Source organism: Borostomias antarcticus, assembly GCF_949987555.1.
Source record: "Borostomias antarcticus genome assembly, chromosome: 2".
In the NCBI taxonomy this organism is placed as follows: domain Eukaryota; kingdom Metazoa; phylum Chordata; class Actinopteri; order Stomiiformes; family Stomiidae; genus Borostomias; species Borostomias antarcticus.
Genome location: NC_140235.1, coordinates 28,800,419 through 28,820,005, shown reverse-complemented (window position 1 = coordinate 28,820,005; position 19,587 = coordinate 28,800,419). Strand labels below are relative to the sequence as shown.

Genomic DNA, 19,587 nt, shown 5'->3' with positions numbered 1-19,587 from the left:
ATACTACCATCTAGTGGCTAGTTTTGTTACAGCCTCTGTACGTGTTTGTATTATGTTGAATTCGATTTTTAATGGTTTTTATCACTTTTATCTGTCCTTATAATATTGGCAATATAATATTCCTCACCAATCCCTATAATCTTAAGAATATTATGTCCGCTCAAACCACCCTCCAGAAACATCCATTGTGCTCAGTACTGTTAGCATTACATTTTATAGAAAACAATTTACAATCACCCTTCATGCTTTTATTTTAGATTTCATAACCAATGTACTAGTGGTAATATAAGTAGTTAATATAATTGATGCTGCTTACGTTCTCTTTAAAAAATCTCTTCAGTTAAATCTTTTTGTCTTACATGTATTTCTGTGTTGATTTATTTGTCAATCCTGATGAACCCAAAACCAAGGTTTGGTTCAAACACAACTTTAATTCACATAATATACTGAACTTTACACTTGATAATCAAAAAGAGGAGCGGGTGGAGAGGCAACACTGACACAGCGAAAGGAAATAATAATGGGGCTCTTTGAACAAATACTGTAAAACAGGTTGACAACCATTTCTGGGTGAGATTTCTACTCGCATTCACTCGCACGTGGAGCCAAAGACTTAAAAACCTTCAACAGAGCACAGAAAGAAACTGGCGATTTAGAAAGATAAAATAAACATATGTGAGCAACGGAAAATCACACATTGGGGGGGGGGGGTGTGGTTAACTCAAAACAAGAACGAAATGACGTTGGCTCTTAAAAAAGTGATATGTTTTATAATAAGCTGCAAATCCAATACCCATATTGCTTTCTGTGGCAGTGTTGTGTTCTCTCTCTCTCTCTCTCTCTCTCTCTCTCTCACATCAACAGCAGATACTGTGCAGTAATAAAAGTTACAAATGCAGAATTTATTTTCAAACTCAGTGCTATAAAAGTATTCAGTTCTCACAGTAACATCACTAGTCAAACATAAAGGCCCACACAAATAGGAAGCGAAATGCACAAATTAATATTCACTGCTCAGCCGGTTAATCCCATTAACTTGCGTAGGCCAATATAAGTAAGGGATTGGAAGGAAAGTCAAATAATAGCCCCTCTCCTTTCATTTTCTCTCATTGATGCTGGTGTTGTGGACTTTGCCTCCATGTTGACTGGGGGAAGGTTTATGACATCATTTCCTGGAAAGAGACTGTGCTCGCTCGGTTATCCGTCTACGGTCCTGGACCCCATCCAACAGTCTTTTAAAGTGGGTAAAGCCGGGGTTTCTTTGGGCGACCAGCATCCATGTTGGGGTTTGTGGAAAAGACAAGCAGGTCTAGAGAGGTGTCCCCACATGTTTCAGACTAAACTTGTCGTTGGGTTGCAAAATCACAGTGGAAGCAGGTTTGTGTGTGTGTGTTTGGGGGGGGGGGTAGAGGAGAGGGGCTAAAGCTGGTTAGATCCCATTAAGAGGTACCCTGGGCATTTCGAAACGTCCTTCATGATACCCTTGTATCCAGCCGGAAGATGGAAAGCATGCAAGCTTTGGGCTTCCATGGTTGGACAGTAGAGAAGACGACGAGATGGACATGAAAAACAACAAGATAAAAGGAGAAGTGGGGAACGAGTGAAGGGTGAGGAGAGAGAGGGTGCAGGATGAGTAGGCCTGGGCTTGTCTGGTCCCTGGGTGTCTTCTGGAGAGCGTTACACACACAGGGCTCTGGGGAACCTGAACAGAGGGACAGAGAAAAAGGGGGGGGGGGGGTCCTTTATGGTTTGGCCACAACAACAGCCTCCACTCCCTAACGCCACAACTCTGATTCGAGTCCAGTTAATACACTTTTACCTTTCATCGCCCTAATCATCAGGGTTCGATTGAAATTCGGGCAAGTGCACCGGAAATAAAAAATATGCTTTGGATGGTTTTGGTTATGGTTACGCTATAGGCCTATCATGGAACTCGGGGAGGGACAAACTATGACCAAACAGACATTTGGATGCAACAGTAAGTGATGTATTTGTTGTGTTTTATATGATTTATGTTTTTTATCCTTCTCCTTTATGTAAAGCACTATGTGCTACATTGATTTGTATGAATGGTGCTATATAAATAAAAGGACATGGACATATTTCCCACCTGTCCTCAGTGAATCCGTCCATCTCCTCCTCATCATCCAGCTCCATGTCCAGCTCGTTGTCCAGGCAACCGCGGCCATACCCGCTCAGGACACTGCAAATACAAACCGTGAAGAAGAAAAAACCCCCACCAGATATTAAAACACGGACGTGGAACTTTCCACATACTATAACTAACTCAGCATATTTCCACCTGAACTAACAGATTAATATCCAGCGTCCAGTGGTACGTAGTACATTTGGTGGTGGTGGGGGGGGTGTCCTATTGGCTGCTGACCTGACGGAGCGACAGGTGAAGAACACGATCCTCTTGAGCTTCTTGTTGTAGAAGAAGTAGTTGAAGGACCAGAGGCTGCCGTCCTCTCCGAAGGGGTCAGAGTCCAGGTCTGGGTTGTAGCTGCGGACAGAGAGGGGAGAGGTGCCGTCAGTTTCTGGGGCGTTAGGGAGCCCAGTGGTCAGAGCATCCAAACACCGGGCCAGGCCACTTGACGAGTGATTCCACATCAATCATTGCCTAATGCTGTGCCCACCTAACCCAACACTAGCTTATAAAAGCATCTTCTAAATGACTAAAACGAACATGTTTAGTTTAGAGGACTGTGGATACAAGCAGAAATGTATAAGAACACACACACAGACACAGACACACACACACCTGTAAATGTCACAGCCCTGCAGGTTGATTTCCTGGTCGATGGCATTCCACAACTCAGGCCCCAGGGAGTTGAACCCTTCCCCGACAGCAGAGAATAGGCTGCTGTTAACGGCATTCGCCACCTGGGGGAGACAGCGCATAGAGAGACTGTTGGCACAAGTCGGAGAGGCCCTCTTTCCCTGTTCTAACAATAAGTAACCATGGTGGGCTAAAGGCCTATTTTGTATGTGCTGTAGTGATCTGCAATAAGATATTGAGAGTATCTTTGTGTGTGTGTGGTACCACTGACCCAGTTGAGGCTGGGCTCGCGGCTGAACTCGTGGGCCCGCGCAGCGCTGAAGTCGTAGTCTGGTCTGAACGACTCGTTGAGCGTGGTGATGAGGGAGAACAAGGTCTTCCTGCAGCACTTGTCGCTCAGAGGGTTCTCCCCGTCCTCGCTGCTCTTCCCCAGCCTGCGAGAACACGGACACGGACAGCATTTTGGCACTGGTGATTTTCCTTTGGCTGTTTGGGGGGGTGCAAAAAATTCCTCTAGGAAAACCCCTGACACACCTTCGTAGGAAGCTCTTGTGTGACCAGTATGTTAGCGGCTGGTTCGTGTGGGTGGTACTTACTGGGTCGGGCTGGTGGCGCTGGACTCAGGGGGCGAGAGGGCCTCCAGGACATGTGGCTCCCCCTCTTGGCAGAACTGCTTGAACATATGCTTATCATCCCCTGCCATCTTACAAGAGTAGCTCTCAATCCTACAGAGAAGCACAAATCCAGACACAAGGTTAAACGCATTGTCTCTATGCGCCAAAAATCCACAATTGGTATTTAAAGTCCAGGTTAACCCAGTTCAAATTTTTGTTATGAGCTTCACACACCACAGGAAAACATGTCATTAACCACCCAGCCAAATCTGAGTGATTAAAAATGTCGCTAAGTATATAAAATAAGGCTTCAAAATCGGTTAAAAATCGGTTAAAAATCAGCAGCATTCTCTGGTCTGAGACTGTGGGGGCGTGTCTGCTGAAGGCACCGAAGCCACACCCAATTGCGTGGGGAGGGGGTGTGGAGGGAAGAACCTGTCAAATAGTACCGTTCTCTGGTCTGCATATTGTCACACTGGCACGCCGTCTCTTTTGTGGTAGGAAGGCACAGCTTTGTGAAAACAGAGAGGAGTTGAAATTACACTTGTCTAATGAGTCAAACGCACAGATGCTTCCTCCTAACCTACCTCCTGACAAACAACACAGGTAAAACTGTAGCTACTCTATACCAACGCGCCAGTGTTACTGCCCTTAGATGCAAAATGCAAAAACAGGCTACGAGGAATGTATGAGTCTGTCCCTATTTTCTCCCTGCCACCTCCGGACCCATTCCTTTCCCTCCCAGGCGATCCTGTCGTCCCTTGGGATCAATGGAAAAAGTTGTTTAAAACGTACCTTTTAGTCACTGGCTTGAACAGCGCTGATAGCGCGAAGAAGCATACACTACCAGAGTTGATAATCGGGACAGACTCATCCACTCTCGTTGGCAATGTTATGTGTGAGAATAACGAGCACTCGGCTTCAACTTTCCCGCAACATATCCAACAGAACTGGAATGTTCAGCCAATAGCCGCCGAGCACTGCTTCACTGGGAGAGGGTGCGTCTTTCTCCAGCTGCAGCTGGTCTACCTAACCATCCCCCTCGCTCCCGCCTCCCGGTCTCCCGCTGGAGAAATATACTGTAACCATTACCGGTGAACCCATACGCACACCAGGTGCCACAAATATGGCAGGCAGTTTCTGTATAGTTAACGCTTATAGTCATAATGTATCATCCTTAACGTTATTTGGTGGGTGGTCGCCTGGTCGGTGCTGCTAGCTATGTTAGCTAGACTAAGGTTATATACACACTCCCATCTGCAACAAACTACATAGCTAATGTTAGCTATAATTCCTCCTAAGATTACATATAATTCATCATAGCTGACATTACCACATAAATCTCAAGACACATTTTGTAGATTAACGTAGCAGTGTATTTTCCTATTGCTTACGTTACCTAGCTAACGTTATAACGTTAATTAGCTATAAGCACACAAGGCAGCGGTGTCGGCACCAAAGGTTGATGCGACAGGAGGAGAATGGAGGCCGGGGAGGGAGATGGTTGGCTCCGCCGAATTCACCAGGACCAGTCGTGAGTCCGTGAAACCCAAAAGCCTCATATTATAATTGCAGAAGCTTTCGGGAGTGAAATGTTTGCTGCAGAGGCGGGCGATAGCGGTGACAGACTCCTCTGTAACACCATGGCTCTTCAAAAATGCTAACCATTTGCTTCTCATTTCAGCTTTACTCGGGAGTTGAAAGAAGGAGACCTTATCATCCCATTCCTGCTGGCATCCAGGCATTTTCGTTTAGTTTTATGCATAGGCATTGCTAACTAAGAAAAACTAGCTAATTCTAGACTGCTGGTTAAAACTAGCTAATTCTAGACTCAAGATTGAACAGGAGAACCGAAGATTCAAATCCGTTCTAGCTTTATATAGTGTTAGGGCGGGGATATGCTAAGAACACCGCTCTACGTCAACAAGTACCGTTTTAAGCCCGCCCAGAAAATCCTGAAATCAAAACTGGTCAAAAACACAAAACTGGTCTAACTTCACAATTCAGTACTACACATGGTTCATCCCATTTTTACATGTTATCAGCAATGCATCACTAACACATAGAATGTGTTTTCAAGCAAATCTCTGATTTTGGTTAACTGGGACTTTAAAGACAAATCTCCCATCGTTCATACGGTAGACTGAAGGGTGAAAACTCAGTTGACATATTATGCTTGTCGTGTCCCCAGAACGAGGCCACAAACATTTGACAGTTCTAGTGCTTTGTGACATACGGCTTGCCACAGGTCTGTGTCGCAGTTTCACTGTTCTTCAGGGGGGGTGGGTCAAATGCCACAGGGGGTAGAGTAGAGCCAAGCCAGAGTTTGGTATGTTTATTTTTCCTCTAGCCTTCTTGCTGCACCAAGCCCCCCAGGACTTATGTAAGACCAGAAGGTTGAGTAACTCCCCGGTCACTGTCTGAGAGAGACACTGCAAGGCGAGGTCTAATTATAGGGAGGTGCAAAGGTCGCCTAGGGGTGGGGGGGGTGTCACATGATTGAGATACCTGGCCTAGTTTCTGCCCAGACTGAATCAGAGCAGAACTACAGAACTAGTTGAACAAAATACAGTCGGCATCTAGCTAGAATACAGACCATGTATTGGAAACATGTTGCTGATTTGCACTAGCCGCAGCCAAACTTGAGAGTGTGGGTTTGTTAAATATGAGTGTGGGCAATCCTGGGCACTGAATAAAAGTATAAATTCAGCTGAGCGTTAGGCTACAAGCTCTACCATAAGCTCTTACATTTGCTTGGGGTTGCAGTTTTTTAATAGGGGTTGGAGAAAGGCAGTTCCCTGCCTGGGTCCACATTGTGTTGAAATCAGCTTGGATACTGCTGCCATCATGGTCTGTACTAATCCCGTAAACAGGCGTAAGACCAATGAACTTGGCAGCTCCAACTGCACTCAGCTGTGCCGTGTGAAACTGCCGTGTGTGTGTGTGTGTGTGTGCATAGGAGTCCCATAACACACTCTCCATTACACAGCCTGAAAATAGCCACAAAGGCCTGTAAGGGGACACCGTGCCCTGCGTCACTCTAGGTCCTAGGACCTGCTGGGTCACTGTTAGGACAGGGGTCACAGTCAGCTTCCATCCACTGCGCCCAGTAGATATCCTAACCTCCAGGCCTTTACACACGTGCACGTACACACACACACCCCACTATAACCCTAAACCCTGTTGGAACTATGCCTAAAATCCACCTCCTCCTTGTTGCGTAACAAAAAAAAACATGCTTGTCTAAACAATAAATTCATGGTGATCAAGACTTTTCCGAGGACATGTCGTGGCAACCAAACGGTTCAAGTTTCCTAGTAACATGGGCAGTTCCGATGGGATTTTCCATTGCAGTGTCCAACTTCCCAACACCTGATATCATGTAATTTGATCTGGGACACGACACATATTGGTATATCAGCTGTATCTCTGATCTTTAGCACACAAGGGCCGTGTTGCCTAGCCTCACCTTGTGAGGCAACACACCCCTTTCTGACTGCATGCCAATCTCACCCCTGACTACGTTTGTCTGCATCTTTGAAGCAGAGAAGCCGGAAATGCCAGCGAGTGTATAAAATAGGCAACAGTACAGGCTAGGGATGTTAAACAGTCAATCGACTATCGATTAATTGCCGATAAGCATTTACTTAATATTTGGTTACTTGATTAACGGCTTGTTAATGGAACAGAACTTTTCTTTTTTTGGAACGAACGTTATCAATGGGAGTTGCGTGAAATATTATCATGATTTAGGGTCTGACTGCACATGAGGGCGCCACGCCATGTAGTGAAGGCTAATTGGGATGCTGGAAAATTTCAATGACGTGTCTTTGAAATTGAGAGTTTAACATGTTTTTGAATGATTTTTCACGGTGCCCACCCACATCCATTGTATGACCAAAACGGTGGTAGAGCAATTATCAGACTTTCTCAAAAGTGCTAGTTTTGTCAACGTTTTGATCTGAACCATTGTATATGATCACAAGTAACCTTAAAACAGGGATAAACATGTATTTTCCCTTTACTACTCCTTTGCTGCAACTCTTGGTTCTTTTAAAACAAGCCTGAAGACTTTTCTTTTTGCCACTGCTTTCTAAGAGGCGTTATGTTTATCAGTATACTGCACTGTAACTTTTATTCCTGTATTCTATTTGTCCTGCTTTTTGTTTTAAATGTCTATAATGACTTGCTTTTTGTTTTAATGCTTTTAATGTCTCATGTAAAGCACCTTGAATTGCCCTGTGGCTGAAATGTGCTAGATAAATAAACTTGCCTTGCCTTTAAGGTTAACAGTTATCGATTAATTCCTTGAAAATGCCTTCAAATTTGCAACCCTAGTACAGACCAAGACAATGACTCCACTCCACTATTACACATAGGCCATATGTGTAACATACAGGTCACATACAGAAGCAGATACATAGTGGATAATATAAGCCCATACAAACTATCTTAGATTTCACAACACTTTCCCTATGTCTTTCCAGTATGACCAGTCCAGGTTATAAGCTTACAATGTTCCTTCTCCTCTCTCTCACACACCCGGGGGCCTCAAAGTGTTAATCTGGCCTTTTAAAATAGAACCTCCAGGCCCAAACACAAACACACCCCTGAGAGAGGACACTGGAGGCACGCCACAGAAAGGAGACGGGGGTTGTTGTGGTCCGTGTGTGTGTGTCTGGAGCTGATCCTCCAGTAGTGAAATAGAACAACACAGCATGTCTTGGACAAGTAAACATCATAAAGTCTCAGCTAAAAACTGTATTATCACTTCACATCATCCGCATGTGGTTTCACAAATGCTTACATCAAAATTAACATCATTTTATGGTGTCTTGTCTTTCTGCATATTTGTGTTGGCACACAAGTTTTATTCTGGGCATATGTGGGCATTAGATTATGTTGAAAGTGCAAGGGTAATTTGACATTTACCTGCCAAGGATGTGAGACTCTCCTGTTTCAACACAGAGCTGAGAGCTCATGGCTTCAAAGCTGGAGTTTTCCAACAGTTTCATGGTTTTCTGTTGAGAAATAAGCAATAAACACAAGACTGGCCAGTCATTTCAGGACAGACTAGAGAATCAAATTACCTGCTGTCATTAATTAGGCCGAAGTACCAAAAACAAGTGCTATCATATGACTAGTCTGGTGGTGTAATTGCATTTTTTGGCAGAGGGTCCTGCAAAGAAGGTCGGCAATATAGCCCCAATTAAATTAGTTAATTGACGTTGAGGTTGTAAGATTCTCATACTTTACTTGTAACTGGAAAATATATCAATAGGTATCCATCACACAAATACATTTTGTTTTAACTTCGGGGCTCATCATCATCATCATTGTGGGTAAAATACGGTGCCCGTAACCTGACAACCGACGCAATTCTTCTTCTTCTTTATCTGTCACCTATCTTCCCCTCCCCCACACCAAATAAACTTGAAAACAATCAGTCTTCCTGGTTCAGGGTATTTTGAATGTATGTTAGTTAATAGTCACCGTCTTGACTATGACCATTAAGGTGACTAACCTCTTCACAAAGCCGTCCGCGTAGCTTGGGGTCTCTGGCTCGCAAAAAACAAGTTTTTGTTCGGATGATATTGGGTTGCCTGGTTAGCCGTTAGCTTGCTGCTAGGTGGCTAACGTTAGCTAGCTGTTAGCTGGCTTGTTGATATTAGCAGTACAGCTGATGTTTAATTGTTTGCAAAGGCGCTCGGTCGAGGTTGACTTCTTATGGGAGCATGTACTTTTATAGAAAAACTGCTCTCCCCAATTAAATGCGACGACATTAAATCCAAAAATGGTCTGAATTCGCCTGATTCCGTCTGCAGCGGCATCCCTTTTTGACGTACTTCAGTATCTGGGAGAGATTAATTTCTGACCAAGTCGCCTTTAGCGAAGCGACTCGACCAAAGTATTTGCCGACCTAGGGCAAATTTGCAGAGAATCTGTGATTTTATGGCGTCAGAGGAAGATAAAAAATATTCTACTATTCTTGCAGCCAGACAGATCAAAACAACGGAATCCACTGAACTGTACACAACCCCCCAGACACAGTGGTATACATTTCCGATGACATAGACCACACCCACAAAACCAAAGCCCTGCGTCTAGTGGCTCTCAGACATGCCCGTATATAAATGTAAAGATATGATTGGTCAATACTTTGTGCCATCATGCCAATATAGAAATACATTGGTTGAAATAAAAATTGTGGGCCAACCCTAATGTTTATACCAGAAAAATCATTTTTAATAATAAAGATTCGAGTCTTTTCTTAAACGTCAATAAATCATCATCCTCATTAGGCCGAAAATAGTTTTTAGTTACTTTTCTTTTTTTAAATAATTGAAAATAATGGCATGTTAGCACTTTTTACAACACACGAGGGCGCTATGATCCACGGACTACAGTGCAGGAGGGAGTTGCTTGACAAAGTGTGCGCACTTGCTTCCTGTTCGTCAGTTCTGAATGTTGTAGACCGTGTTGTGGACCGTAATGCTAATGTTTACACAGAGAAAACTACGATGAAACATACCCTTTCATGGGTACACGAATAAGGACAAGGGCAGCTGGCAGGGCTTTAGTGGGGATACACACACCAGGAGGAACGGTGTCTCGACGTCTCCTAGCCCGCATGAGTCTGTTGGCGAAATGTCGTTGAGTTCAGGCGGGTGGACTCACACCCCTCCGCCGGACTCATCTGCTGTCCCCGGCTACGGCGCTTCGCTGGCTGGCTGCAACACCGTCTTGATGTCGGTTCGGGTATCAGTTTGTCATTCGGGTATTCGACCACTCTGTCTTCCAGGAGCAGGGGATGAGTCACTCCGTCTCCAGCTCAGTATGGACCCTGGGAAGTTGGGGGAATTCCGCCTCTCGCTACGGGACGCCAGCGGAACAGCTCGCAGTGTGGTAAGGGAAGTCTTTCATGTCAACAAGGGAAACGAATAACGTTAGTGAGACGAGAATAGTGCACCCGTGACAAAAACGTGCTTCTATTGACATCGCACAGTTGGTGTTGCAAAATCAGATTGCTGTAAAACCACAGAAATAAATAAATAAATGTAAATCACGTGGTGTTTTTGTTATCATTGGTGCAAGCACGCTAGCATTGATAGCTGGCCTTGTATTTCGTAATTTATGCATATACGATACATTATTATGACATTTTCAAATTCAAGTTGGTATTTGAATTAATGCATCACCCCATTCCTGCATTTATTGTGACTACAGTTAGGCTCCAGCTAGCTGTAAACAGTACAACTGATATATATATATATTTTTTTAAACGAAACCCATTTCTCGTCATCTTTTCCTCTCTCTCTTCCAGAGCATCGCAGACTTTGACTTGAGGTCGGTGCACTATGAGGTGAAGTCACCCAAGTGCCATGAGCTAAGTTTACCCACACCCCCCCACAACCGCATCAGTTTCAACTTCCGCTGTGAGCAGGAAGCCCAGGAGTGGGCAACGGTGATGATATCATCGCTGAGAGAGGCACACAGGGGTCAGTCTGTCCCCCCCCCCCACACCTCTCTGCTATCTCTTTCTGCTCTGATCTGTTTGTTTGTTGACCACTGCTCCTACTAGTCTCTCCGTGTTCTGTTCTGATGTCCAGCACCTCTCTCTGTCTCTCTCTGTCTCTCTGATAACCCCCAGTGGCAGAGAACTCCGCCGATGACGGACAGCTGCCCCTGGAGGCAACAGCACCCCGGAACTCGGCTGCCTTGCCCCGCACAGGTAGGCACACAGCCCCACCGCTTGCCCTGCACAGGTAGGCACACAGCCCCACCGCTTGTCAGAGCATATAGGCTCCTTTGTTTTGTGTCCGGTGGGGTGTTGGTCACTTTTTATGTATTTTGTTCTTTCAATGAATCACTACCTGCTTTATCCATCCATCCATCCATCTCTCTTTCTTCCTTCCCTCTCTTTCTCTCTGTCTGTAGAGGAGATGTGTGATGAGCTCACCCGGGCCATCGAGGCGGGCGACATGCAGGCCGCCTCTCTACTCGCCACCACCCTGGCTCGCCAGCAGGCGGCTCTCAAGATCCAGCCCTCTGTGAGGAGCTCTGAGGACGCCGAGATCAGGTGAGAGAGTTGGGATTGGAAACGACCAAGAACATTCAAATGGAATCAAATAGGATCATTCCGGATGCAGAGTTAACTTGAGTTTCTGTGTGTGTGTGTGTGTGTTTGTGTGTGTGTGTGTGCAATAGCTTGGCTGTAGTGGTGGAAGATTCTTCGTCGTCTTGCTGCATCACGGTGAAAGTCTTCCCTCAGATCACCACAGCGGCACTCAAACAGCAGGTCTGTCCGAAGCTTGGGTTGCCATGCTGGCTCTGCAAAGTCACCACCGTTTATCCTCACTCTCCGTGTCTGTCTGTCTCTGCTGTGTACAGGTGCATCTCAGAAAATTTGAATATTGTGAAAAAGTTCATTATTTTCCGTAATTTAATTCAAACAGTGAAACTTTCATGTATTCTAGATCCATTACACAAAGTGAAATATTTCAAGCCTTTTTTGTTTTAATCTTCATGATTGTACATTATGTTCAGTATGTTCATTTATACACTCAATAATTGGTCGGGGCTCCTTTTGCACAAATTACTAAATCAACGTGGAGCGTGGCATGGAGGCAATCAGCCTTGAAATATTTCACTACATGTAATGAATCTATAATATATGAAAGTTTAACTTTTTGAATTAAATTACGGAAAATAATGAACTTTACACAATTTTCAAATTTTCTGAGATGCACCTCTACTCAGCACTCTATCCATTGGCTTTGGTCTTAGAGCCACCTCTCGTTTTTCCCTGTTTATTCTGCCTATCTAGCTTCATGTCCTCTGTCCTTTCCGCTGCCTCGCCAGGTGTTCCTGGAGTACGGTTTCCACCCGCGGGTGCAGCGCTGGGTGATCGGCCAGTGCCTGTGCGCCGACCAGCGCTCGCTGGCGTCGTACGGCGTCCGCCGGGACGGGGACACGGCCTTCCTCTACCTGCTGTCGGCCCGTCACTCCCGCCTGACGCGCCAGCTGCTCCAGCAGGACCAAGAAAGCACCCTCCTCCTGGCCTCTCACCCTCCGCCCCTCGGCAGCACCGGCGGGCCTCCGTTGCAGGACCGGAGGGCTCCGAGCACCGCGCCCCCCAGACCGACCCAAGGCAGCGCGGGTGAGCCCGACACACCTCGCGCACGTGTATCCTAGTGAATCGTGAGTCCTGGTAAAACCCTCGTAGAGGGAGTGTAGTCCTCCGAGGTAGTGGTAGCGAGTAGCTGGTGAAACTCACTCCCCTAGTATAAAGGATGTGCTGACGACCCTGCCAATAGGGATATCTCTCTTGGCGTAATTGTCCTGGCGACATGGTTCTACTGCCGAGCCACTGACCCTGTTTCTCCCGTAGTCATGGGCACAAACGCCGCCGGAGGGATGCCGATGCTGACGGTGGGTGAGATCCGAGAACTCATCAATCTGAAGATGCCTCAACTCAACCAAGCACTGACCCCGAAAAAATCAGGGCTTCAGGTATGGATTGACTTTGTATCGTTATCAATCATTAATATGAGAAACGATTTCATGTCTTATACACAATTTAATTATGGAATAGTTTCTAGAATATATCAGTGTCTACAGTATTGTGTAGTGGGTATCACCCTCATTTGTGAAAATCAAGACAGTATGTTTTATGACCTTGTGACCCTATCTGGAAAAACTCTGAGCCCCAAGCCGTTGGCCAGAACCAGAACATGGACTTACTCCCGGTCAAGAATTACAACTGCCCTAGACATGGGTCATGTCGATGCATACATTGCAGTCAGTTCATGTTGGCAGCCACTCATGTACTTGTACTATACCTGTCTTTCTCAGGGTTGGGCGTGTCCTTCTTGCACATACATCAACAAGCCCACACGTCCAGGCTGCGAGATCTGCAGCACAGACCGGCCGGAGAGCTATATGGTCCCTGGCGGCTACAGACCCGACCCACTGGAGCTGCGCCGAATCCAGCAGGAGAAAGAGGCTGTCAAACAGTACCAGCTGGTAGGGGCCCTCTGACGCACACACACACACACTCGCACACTCACACATGCACTTTGTCATACATGCACACAAACATCAACATAAATGAAGCCATCATATACAAACAGGCAGATGAGTAAAGGATGCTAGAGGTGAATCTACAGGATAGATGCCAAATTTTAGTTGGAGAAGAGGCAAATTCACGGTAAAGACGGCTGTAGGAGTGGTAGGATGCGCTCTCTGAGGCTGACTCTCTTCTCTTTTGTCTCTGTGTTTTTTGAAGGAGAAAGGGAGAAGAGAGGAGTTGAGGAGTGCCGGTGCTTTAAACAGCTCACTACTGCTAAACCTGGACCAGGACTACTGACACACACACGCACGCACGCCACATCGCTAGCTACATTACTACTGGATTGTCCTCTTCAATTCCAACAGTCACACACACACTCTACGCCACTGCAACAAATGTGCTATAACTGTAAATCATAGGCAAACCAACTGCCTGTCAATTGATTTTAATACAGTTGTGTCAGCTTGACTTTTACGGTTTATTTTTAATCACGTACATGTAACATGACTGTTGAATGTATGTGACTGTACAGAATTACTTTGCATGAATGACAGTACAAAAAATGTAATGCAAAATCCATGTTTCGTCATGTTTATGCAGCATGTGCCAACCAGTTAAACCCTGTTTTCTCAGAGAACGTCAATACATGAGCATATTATTTGATCTATGGGTGGGTTGACAATGTGAAATCATATTTTGAACTGACATCAACTGAAGGAATGTGGTTTTTAATGTAGGATCATCCGTTACATACATAATTGGTAAATCATTTCTGTCTTCATATTGTGTTTTGCATTTGTATTTTACTGACTGCAAAACCATAATAAAGCACTATATTGTGTTTTTGAACCACAGGAATGTGTATCTGTATGTGTGTACTTACATTTATCCATTTATCTGCAGTGTGACTATTATCGTCAATAAATCAGAAAAATCGGAAACAGGTTTATTGCCATGTGGGTTTTCACATACGAGGAATATTCTTTTGGTCTCTTGGTATAATATAACTGCTACACCTCCAGGCCTCGTTATAATACACAGTACATCCTGTGATGTGGTAGTCGCTGGTCTTACGGCTCTCTCTCATACTCAGGCCCGCGAGGCTGAGCGCCGGGAGAATTTCGCCCGGCTGGTGATGATGGACGGCCAGGACCTGGTCCCCAACCCAGAGGCGGTGGACTGCAGGATCTGCTACCTGGACCTGCAGCCTGGGGAGGGGATTCTGCTCAGGGAGTGTCTCCACTGCTTCTGCAGGTACAGCAACGACTCCAGGACACCAGGACAGGACAAGGATAAGCAGAGGGGGACTTAAGTGGCCGGTTCAGATTATCATGTTACAGCAGATCAGAGATCTATGGATGGTAATGGTATAATGGGGGATGGTAAATGGACTGCACTTATATAGTGCTTTTATCTAAAGCGCTTTACAGTGGCCTCTCATTCACACACACATTCATACACCAATGGCGGCAGCTGCCATGCAAGGTGCTAGCCTGCTCATTGGGAGCAATTTGGGGTTCAGTGTCTTGCCCAAGGACACTTCAACATATGGACAGGAGGAGGTGGGATTCGAACCGCCGACCCTACAAAACAGGACGTAGGACGTTGGATGACCCGCTCTACCACTGAGCCACTGCTGCCCCAGGGAGGAGAGATTATTTGTGTGTGTTATCAATACCTAACTTCCACTTACCAGGGGGGTGGGTGCCACTATCACCATGCTATGTACACCTATCCTGTTTGTTTAGATCTACTAGGGTACCTTTGTGAGCAATTGATTTGGACTCTTGGCAAGTGTAAGGAGAGGCTAGAGAGTGTGCGATACTATTCTATGCAGAGATGCACTAACTGTGTGGCGTCCGCAGAGATTGCCTGCGCTCTGTGATCCTGATGTGCGAGGATCCGGAGGTGGCCTGCCCGTACCGAGATGACACCTACGCCTGTGACTGCACTCTGCAGGAGAGAGAGATCAGAGCTGTGAGTACCCCTCCTCTTAGTAATACATACATGGACTATATTATACATACATGGACGATATTATACATACATGGACGATATTATACATACATGGACTATTATACATACATGGACGATATTATACATACATGGACTATATTATACATACATGGACGATATTATACATACATGGACGATATTATACATACATGGACTATATTATACATACATGGACTATATTATACATACATGGACTATATTATACATACATGAACTATAAGAATACAAGGAAAAGTTATGTTGTGTTCAATTCTCCACACAACAGTTCCACTGTAGCAGGCAAAACCTTTTAAGACATTGACTAAAGTAGAACAGACATCATTCAGTATGAATAGTAATCTAATACTCTCTTTTTTCTCTCTCTCTCTCTCCATGGCCCTTGTCCTCGCACGTCCCAGTTGGTTTCAGGAGAGGAGTATGAGCGTTGGCTGCAGAGAGGGCTCTCTGTGGCAGAGTCCCGCTGCGAAGGAAGCTATCACTGCGCCAGCCCAGACTGCCCTGGATGGTGTGTGTACGAGGACGCGGTCAACGTGTTCCACTGTCCCGTCTGCAGTAAGCACAACTGCCTGCTCTGCAAGGTACCGTACATGCAGTATACGCATGCACACACACACACACACACACACACACACACACACACACACACACACACTGGGACTACAGATGAAAACTAGCCTTATTGGCTAATTTGGGTACATTTAAGTTAATGTACACTGTCCCTACCAAATAAACAAACACACCCAGGTACACATACAGTACGTAGCATGCATGCACAGAACCCAGGCCTGTACATTTCCACACAGCTAGCGTTCTTTCTCTCCTTCTCAGGCAATCCACGAGGGGATGAACTGTAAGCAGTACCAGGACGACCTGACGGCCCGGGCTGTTAACGACTCCGCAGCCAGGAGAACCAGAGATCTGCTCAAGGTAGCCTACAATCGCTCACTTTGACCCTAATGCTCTGATGATAACGGTGATGAACAAAGATTTTGGTTACTGGTGAGTAACCAGTGCTCGCAAATCAAGCTCTTCTGTGGACCAGCAGAATTATGCAGAGTGGATAGTCGTGGTCTTATATGGTCTTTTTTTTTTACCCATTAGCACTCTAATCTACTTTTGGGCTATTTTTTTAGGTACTTGTTGTTTAATATTGATAGCCGATATCTCTCTTTCTCTCTCTCCCTCTCAGACCCTGGTTCGTTCGGGAGAGGCCATGCACTGCCCTCAGTGCGGCATCATCGTGCAGAAGAAGGAGGGCTGCGATTGGCTGCGGTGCACTGTCTGTCACACTGAGATCTGCTGGGTGACCCGAGGGCCACGCTGGGGGCCGGGGGTAAGAGACACACAGGCATCGAGGAACACACCGGTGCTTGCCCTGCTCTCACTTTCAAAGTGATGGGTGCAATTAGGGATGCACGATATATCGGCAATCATACCGGTATTGGCCGATGTTAGTCATTTATTAATATATTGGTATCGGTCCGATGTGCACAACAGGACCGATGTGAACAACCGATAATTATTTCTGTCTAGCTGCTGTTGTATGTGTTGTTTTTGAAAGCAAACAATGTGGTAAATCTATTATGTATCGGCTTAATCAAATGTTTTGGAAATAGAGACAGTGTTTCCATTTGTTTTTAATTATGTATAACATTTGTTTGTCATAGAAACTTGTTTTTATACAGAACATATCGACATCGGTAAATATCGGTTATCGGCCATAACAGCAATCTGTTAACGGTATCGGCCAAAATGTTCATATCTGTGCATCCCTAGGTGCAATGCAGTATCTTTCTTTGCTCTCGTGATTATCTCGCTCATTTGCACCTGTCTACCGCCCCCTAGGGCCCTGGAGACACCAGTGGAGGCTGCCGCTGCAATGTGAACAAGCAAAGATGTCACCCAAAGTGCCAAAACTGTCACTGAGAACGATGTAAAGCTTTTGTGTGTGAGAGTGAGTAACATTTGAAACTGGAAGAAAGCAAGTGATGATCAGAAGATAGGGAACTATACGCCAAAGAGAATAACTGTGCCGGACAAATTAGGATTTTGCGATTGCACTGCATCTTTATCTATGCATGTTTGTTGTTTACTTTTGTTGGGACATTTTCTTCCTGAGAGTTATGCAGTAGTGCTCAGGGAAAACTTTAAGATAAGTAAGTGCCCTTAAATTTGATCAGTGCTTAGTAACTTAGGTCTGCCTACGACACCAAAACAGTTTGTTCAGGAAATAATGCAATTCTGCACAGAACCAGAACAAACATGGCTCTGTTGTATGTCACTGGGTTTAATGTGTCAGTCGATCCCCACGGTGTACTGCAGGTTCATGAGTGTTGATTGTTTCCATGTCTATAACTGATCAGGATGGATTCCTGGCTCTGATATCTCAAGCTGATGATGGCGAAGCGTTACTGACTGTTCTATTTATTTTTACTAACATATTCTGAGATGTGACAGACAGAATGTCCTGAGGCCTAGAAAAAACATGTGTGTATGTGTGTGTGTTTGGAAGAAAGAAACTGTTTTCTCAGGATCTGTCTGCATTTGTGCCTTATAATATGCTTATAAACCCACTTTAAACACAAAGTCTGTGTATTTTATGAATGTTGATGAATGAATGAAAATACATTTTACATCCAATGATATGTGTATCAGTGTAATTTAGGAAATTTGAATAAGCCTTCCACTGTTTAGACCATGTTAAAAAAGGAGCCACTAGATGGCAGGGTTTTTCCTGCATAGAGGGTTTTTTGTTGCCCCCCAAAGAGATTTTTGCCAGAGTCAAAGGAAAATCACCAATGGCAAAATGCTAAAAAATTTAGAATAAAAATAGCAGTTCAAATCCTCTCCAAATGTGTTTGATAGCTTGTTTCAAGTGCAGCCCATCCCCCTTTCTTGCATTGTCCATGGTTTGGACCATTAGTAATCAAGATGGTTAATAGACAGGTTATCAGTATCTTAAACATTTTGTCTTCCATTTTGTCATGTTGGGAGATTTCCTGCGATTGTGAAAAGTGAGCTCAGTCAGAACGACGGCAAAGAATATAGGCCTATACATGCTGTTAGGCTACTTGGCATGAAATTGAGGTTTCCCCCCAAATTGTGTGCGCATCACCCCCCAAAGACCCATTCTGAGCCAGGAAAAACCCTGGGTGGCATGGTGCTGTCAAATAATAGGCCAGAAACATCAGAGGCCTTTGTGTGATGATAGCTGAACAGAGTAACACTGCACACACTAAAAGTACACATGCAGTCACATAAACATGTACAACATTGTCTTCACAGAAAAGTGACACTCAAGACGTCAAAAGTGTTGAGTGACGGTTTCAAAAGTGGCGGTTTTCAGAAAAGTGCTTGGGCTTTACACTACTGTTAACCCTAAAAACTATTTTCTTTTCTTAGGCCTATATCTCTTGATAATGGTCTGGACTATCACTCCTTCAGTTCATCTGACTACTTCAGCTCCTCACTCCTTCAGTTCATTTGACTCCTTCAGTTCATCTGAGTCCTTCAGTTCATCGCTCCTTCAGTTCATTTGACTCCTTCAGTTCATCTCTCCTTCAGTTCATTCGAGTCCTTCAGTTCATTTGACTCTTTCAATTCATCTGACTCGTTTAGGGCATTGATCACTATAAACTCATAAATAAACTCAAAACAAATCGTTCCTTCAGTATGGGTCCTACTCTTTCATGATGATTGATGCACTTGTAGGCCTAGCAGTAATTGTTTTAGAAGTTAGGGTAATAATGTTTTTTGTGCTTTGGGGAGAGACTCCATCTGGGTAGCCGAAACACTTCCAACACCAATGTGGATGATGTGCACCAATATTGTCACTTGTTTGTATCCCTCTCACCCTCCTGAATCCATTTCACCCATAGGCCTATTTAGGATGCACAATATCTCACATTAAAAATTGAGGAAAGCCTAATTTGGGTCTTGCATGGTGTGTTGCACGGCTGATAAACCTACCAATATGAATAACATTCGGATTCCTTTGGGGTAGCCTACTAAGCCTATGTTTTCACAGTCAACAAGTTTTGCGGGACCTTTATTTTGAAATTCCTTGAAACAAAGCTCCCGGCGACGGATGTGAGTTTCGTAAG

The 19,587-nt window shown here is 44.9% G+C and overlaps 2 protein-coding genes across 2 annotated transcripts; one reads left to right on the top strand and one right to left on the bottom strand.

Annotated features, from left to right (window-relative positions):
- Positions 1–354: 354 nt before the first annotated feature.
- maf1b (MAF1 homolog, negative regulator of RNA polymerase III b) lies at positions 355–9,413 on the bottom strand. The gene is made up of 8 exons (XM_084460704.1): positions 8,921–9,413; positions 8,329–8,417; positions 3,379–3,507; positions 3,054–3,216; positions 2,765–2,886; positions 2,387–2,506; positions 2,111–2,203; positions 355–1,702 (listed from the first exon to the last, which is right to left on the bottom strand). Exons 2-8 carry the CDS (start codon positions 8,409–8,411, stop codon positions 1,678–1,680), a joined length of 735 nt encoding a protein of 244 aa, XP_084316830.1. The 5' UTR covers positions 8,412–8,417; positions 8,921–9,413; the 3' UTR covers positions 355–1,677.
- A 451-nt stretch (positions 9,414–9,864) lies between these two features.
- Positions 9,865–17,994, top strand: shrprbck1r (sharpin and rbck1 related). Its single transcript, XM_084461527.1, has 14 exons — positions 9,865–10,302; positions 10,721–10,895; positions 11,048–11,128; positions 11,335–11,476; positions 11,605–11,695; positions 12,259–12,556; positions 12,788–12,909; positions 13,252–13,422; positions 14,562–14,722; positions 15,334–15,445; positions 15,883–16,062; positions 16,313–16,411; positions 16,674–16,817; positions 17,330–17,994. The coding sequence occupies exons 1-14, from the start codon at positions 10,045–10,047 to the stop codon at positions 17,408–17,410; spliced, it is 2,115 nt and encodes a 704-aa protein (XP_084317653.1). The 5' UTR covers positions 9,865–10,044; the 3' UTR covers positions 17,411–17,994.
- Positions 17,995–19,587: the final 1,593 nt, after the last annotated feature.

Excerpts from the sequence above, each read along its gene's own strand:
- maf1b (XM_084460704.1), bottom strand. The coding sequence starts at position 8,411 with ATGAAACTGTTGGAAAACTCCAGCTTTGAAGCCATGAGCTCTCAGCTC. Across the intron at positions 2,507-2,764 it reads CAGGGCTGTGACATTTACAG|CTACAACCCAGACCTGGACT; the intron begins GTGTGTGTGTGT and ends CTCTGTCCGCAG. Across the intron at positions 2,204-2,386 it reads TTCACCTGTCGCTCCGTCAG|TGTCCTGAGCGGGTATGGCC; the intron begins GTCAGCAGCCAA and ends TTGTATTTGCAG.
- shrprbck1r (XM_084461527.1), top strand. The coding sequence starts at position 10,045 with ATGTCGTTGAGTTCAGGCGGGTGGACTCACACCCCTCCGCCGGACTCA. Across the intron at positions 10,303-10,720 it reads GCGGAACAGCTCGCAGTGTG|AGCATCGCAGACTTTGACTT; the intron begins GTAAGGGAAGTC and ends TCTCTCTTCCAG. Across the intron at positions 13,423-14,561 it reads CTGTCAAACAGTACCAGCTG|GCCCGCGAGGCTGAGCGCCG; the intron begins GTAGGGGCCCTC and ends TCTCATACTCAG.